A 4,295-nucleotide genomic window follows, 5' to 3' on the forward strand; every position below is an offset into this window, starting at 1 on the left:
CTTTCCTTGAGCTTTAGCTGCTGCCTCCTCGGTCAAAAGGTGGCAACAGGCATACCTTGGGGCTGAGGTTCCACTCACAGCAGCAAACAATAAGTCACCTCCAACACTAGAGGAATATTGGAAGTTCTAGTCCCTCCCTTCTTTATAGCAACCTGGGTGGCCATATTCCTGGAAATGTAGTTGTGTTACGTTTGCACTGCCATATCAGGTTTGTGGGTGAAGGACCCAGAATTTAGTTCCTCCCTAACCTGCTTCCCTGCTCTTTTTCCATTTCTCAGTAGAGCCAGGCCCCTCTTCTCCTCCCTGGGACTTGGCAGACAGGCTGACATCAGTGGGTGTTCCCTGGGAAAAGCGGGCGGGCGCAGCTCCTAGCACCGCTTCCCTAAGACCCCTGCCTCAGAAACCAAGCTAGGCGTCTGGAGGGCTTTGGAGCGACCAGCCGCCTCCCTCTTCCCCAGGTCTGGGATGGCAGCTGGTCCCCACACTTGGCGTGAGAAGGAAGCGACTTGAATCCCTCAGCTGATGCTGGGAGTTAGTACCGGGCGAGAAGTGAAACCCGGGTTCTGGGGTTACGGGGGAGCTGTCCAGCCCCACAGACCCAGCTGGAAGGAAGAGTAGGCCAAGGCGCGCCAGGCGGAGCGAGGCGCGGGCGCCAGGCGCGGGTGCGGCAGTGACTCCCCCTGCAGCCCGCCCCCCACGTGGCCGCCGCCGTCCCAGCCCCTCCGAGGAAGCGGCGCGGCTTCCTGCGGCTCGGGCCGGGGAAACAGGCTCCCCCGCCCGGGCTAGCTCAGCTCCAGCGCCCCTCCTCGCCTTCTCGCCCAAGGCGCGATGGCCCGGTTCCTGGAGGAGCGCGCCCCGGGTGGATCGCGGCTCGCTAGGATCCTCGCCGGGTGGCCGGCAGCGCTCCGCCTCCCTCCGCTGTTGCTGCTTCTGCTGCTGATTTTGCTGGGCGGTGAGCGCAACGCCGGGGGCCCGGGTGGGAGACGAGGGAGGTCCGGGAGGGGAAGGGGCCTGGACTACCGAGGCCAGCACGGGACCACCATGCGAGTACCAACCGACGTGCGGAGGGAGCAGCTCTGACCTGCAGATGGGCCCTGAGCACAACTCCCGATTGGCAAAGGACGACGCTTTCCATTTAAGGAAAGCTGGGGTTCCTGCCAGGGCCTGGCGGAGAGGTCTTGGGAGGTCCGGGACTGACAAAGGAGAGGGCTTTGGGCCCCGGGTACGAGTGGGGCGCAGCTGGTACCAGCCGCTCCCTTCCCGGACTAGGACAATAAAGTAGGGAGGGGGAGATTATTTCTCTTTATGTTCCAAAGCGGTGCTGCCTTTCCAGAGCCTTGGTCACTACCCCTTTAACAGGCACCACTGTTCAGACCTCTCCCCACATCACCTCACCCTTCTCGCTCGTCTTTTTACAGCTGCCTCAACTTCTCCGGAGTCCCTGAATCAATCTCTTCCCACTGAGGACAGCTTGCTGTCAAAAGGTGGGTGTCCAAGCCTGTGGGAGAACGACCTAGCAGAAGGATAAAGCCAGCACAGGGGAGGGGTCCTTTCACAATGACCATCCGAGGGCCAGTTGATGTCCCGCTAACCTCCGTGGTGTCTCTGGGGGTTCCTATGGTCTTTTTGCCTGTTATCCCGCAAAGCCCGAATCCAGCTTTAAGGTGTCCTACCCCAGTTGGCTAAAAAGACCCAAATAGGTGTATGTGAATGTGCGTGCGAGGCTGGAAGGGACACAGTGTACACATGGAAGCCATTACAGGATTCCAGAGCCCGGACCACCCCTTAGCCACAAGTGTCCTGCTAGGGAAATTTTCCGAGGGATTCCCTTCTCTAAAGGCAAAGGGCTCAACTTTGGAAATACCTGGGTCAGAAGGCTTGGAGGGAGGGGCAGGGGCAGGGGCGTGGTCACTGTGAAGCCTCTGTCCCCGCAGAGAATGTGGAGGAGAGCTACGAAGAGAATGTCCTAGATTGCTGGTCTCTTTATAATGGTCATATGAACTCTGTCAAAGATTGGTGCAACTGGACTTTGATTAGCAGGTAGGGGCAGTGTTGAAGGGTGGCTCGGGCCGGGAGTGGGGCCCACACTCCTTGTGGGTGGACCCTGAGTGAGTGTGGGATGCCCCTCTCCCTGCTCCCAACCCTTCCCTCACTCAGATCCTCTACCGCTCCCTTCCCAAGGCATTACAGTGACCTGCAGTATTGCTTGGAGTACTTTGCGGAGCGGTTTGGCCTGGGTTTCCCAAACCCTTTGGCAGAAAGGTTCATCTTGGAGACTCACGTGATACACTTTGCCAACTGCTCCCTGATGCAGCCCACCTTCTCCGATCCGCCAGAGGATGTGCTCTTAGCCATGATCATCGCTCCCATCTGCCTCATCCCTTTCCTGGTCACTCTTGTGGTGTGGAGGAGTAAAGACAGCGATGGCCAGGCCTAGGGGGCAGCTGGTCTTCGGCAGCCATGTTTTCCCTTTCCTCTGCTGGAACCGGGGATCTCTACTCCCCTCTCTTCCCGTTTCTCACCCTCACCTTTCCCACAGACCTTTGGATTGGTGGAAATGGAAGCCAAGTACAGTCACGGCACAATTTCTGTAGTCTTTAAAATTTAAAAAAAAAGTATGTGTTTTTGTACAATATTCCCTTCTTCGTGGGGTCTGTGTCCATGACAGTTCTACGGAGCCTCGTTCCTGGGAACAGGGCTTGCTGTTTGTCATTTCACCTGCCCTCTGCCGCCATAGGAAGGCCATGTTCCTATAGTCTTTCCTCCCAGGGAGGGGCCTTTCCTGCCCCTATCCAAACCCAGCTCCAGGAAACCAGCAGGAAGAGACTCCCTTCCGGTCAGGACAGCAGCTGGGGGCCTTTAGTTGGGGAGCTGTGGGAGGAGGGGCAAGAAATCTCTGCCGTGATTCCTGTAAGGAAGAAAGGCTTCCCAGGAACCCAGCTTTGCCCTTTCTTTGTGCCTCAATTGACTCCAGAGACAGAAAGAAGAAGAAATATGATTACCAGCAGGAATTTATCCTTCAGGACCTCAGGACTGAGGCCTAAGGCCGTGGGGGTTTCCTCTATAAGAGTCTAAGGTCGTCCCCCCCCTCCAGGTTCCTGGCCTTCAACCCACGTCCTCTTAGACTCATCATGGCCACACACTGCCCCCTGGTGTCCACTAAAGTCAGCAACCAGGCAATGTATGGGATCTAGAGGAAGGAAGTTCCAGGCTGAGGAATGGTGGACCCTGGCTGAGGCTCAGAAACATGTTATCTCCTCAAAAGCCAAGTTCTTAGCTGGGCCCTTGTATAAGCTTCTTGGGAAGTATGAATAGGATGCTCCGTTGACAAATTTACTCTATGAGCAGTGTTTCATCTCCACCCTTCCAGAGCTACACTCGCCAGGTTCCCCCAAACACAGGCAAAGCCGCTCTCCCATCCACGCAAACATCTGATTATCTTTTGCAGCACTCTCAGCTTCTTTAGAGGCTGCTGTTTTCCCTGCTGAAATGTCTGCTTCCCTAAATAGTGCACGTCTACATCCGGGCACAGGCCTATCTGTTTTATAGATACATGCCTGTGTTTCTTGGAACCTACCGATGTGTTGTTAAAGATACACTTCTCCCAGGCCACATCTGTCACCTAAGGATTTTTGTTTTGTTTTTCAAGACAAGGTTTCTCTGTGTAGCCCTGGAACTTGTTCTGTAGACCAGGCTGGCCTTGAACTCAGAAATCCACCGAGTCTGCCTCCCAAGTGCTGGGACTAAAGGCGTGTGCCACCACAGACCAGTAATCTAACGATGCTTTTTTTAGTTTTCAGCTGGGATAATATTTGCTCTATTTTCATAAATACATATCTGTCTTTATTCATTTTACTACTGTGTGCTAGCGGCCTGCTGCTGTAAAACAGTGGGCAGCATAACGTTGGAAAGGCAAGGCAGAGCAATTCTGGTTTCTACTCTAAATGGTTTTCATCCTCTGGGGAACTTGACACGTACAAATAAATGAGAAACATAGACCATACGGAGGCAGTCATGCAAGGGAAACAGCCCACATTAGCATCCGAATGCAAAGGAAGCAGGGAAGGCTGTCTGGCTGAGAAGATCACAAGAGATGTGGTGTTAGACTTTCTGTCGCTGGTGACAAAATCCCAGCCAAAGCAAAAGCAACTTCAAGGAGCAAAGGTGTTTTTTTTTTTTTTTTCTTTTTTTTTTTTTTTTTCTTAATGATCCAGAGTATGGCCACTTGGCTTCATTGTTTCTGGGGCCATGGTGAGGCAAGAACATTACAGCAGGGAACATGTGACCGAGCAGAA

General features: G+C 54.2%; 1 protein-coding gene across 1 annotated transcript; it reads left to right on the forward strand.

Moving 5' to 3' along the window:
- Window positions 1–552: 552 nt before the first annotated feature.
- Ramp2 (receptor activity modifying protein 2) lies at window positions 553–2,635 on the forward strand. The gene is made up of 4 exons (XM_041644045.1): window positions 553–952; window positions 1,419–1,484; window positions 1,935–2,040; window positions 2,182–2,635. The coding sequence occupies exons 1-4, from the start codon at window positions 829–831 to the stop codon at window positions 2,435–2,437; spliced, it is 552 nt and encodes a 183-aa protein (XP_041499979.1). The 5' UTR covers window positions 553–828; the 3' UTR covers window positions 2,438–2,635.
- The last annotated feature ends 1,660 nt before the right edge of the window (window positions 2,636–4,295 follow it).

This window comes from Microtus oregoni, unplaced genomic scaffold (genome assembly GCF_018167655.1).
Source record: "Microtus oregoni isolate MIOR12 unplaced genomic scaffold, Mior012 000091F_ref0000469, whole genome shotgun sequence".
Taxonomy (NCBI): Eukaryota; Metazoa; Chordata; class Mammalia; order Rodentia; family Cricetidae; genus Microtus; species Microtus oregoni.

Excerpts from the sequence above, each read along its gene's own strand:
- Ramp2 (XM_041644045.1), top strand. The coding sequence starts at position 829 with ATGGCCCGGTTCCTGGAGGAGCGCGCCCCGGGTGGATCGCGGCTCGCT. Across the intron at positions 953-1,418 it reads GCTGCTGATTTTGCTGGGCG|CTGCCTCAACTTCTCCGGAG; the intron begins GTGAGCGCAACG and ends GTCTTTTTACAG. Across the intron at positions 2,041-2,181 it reads AACTGGACTTTGATTAGCAG|GCATTACAGTGACCTGCAGT; the intron begins GTAGGGGCAGTG and ends TCCCTTCCCAAG.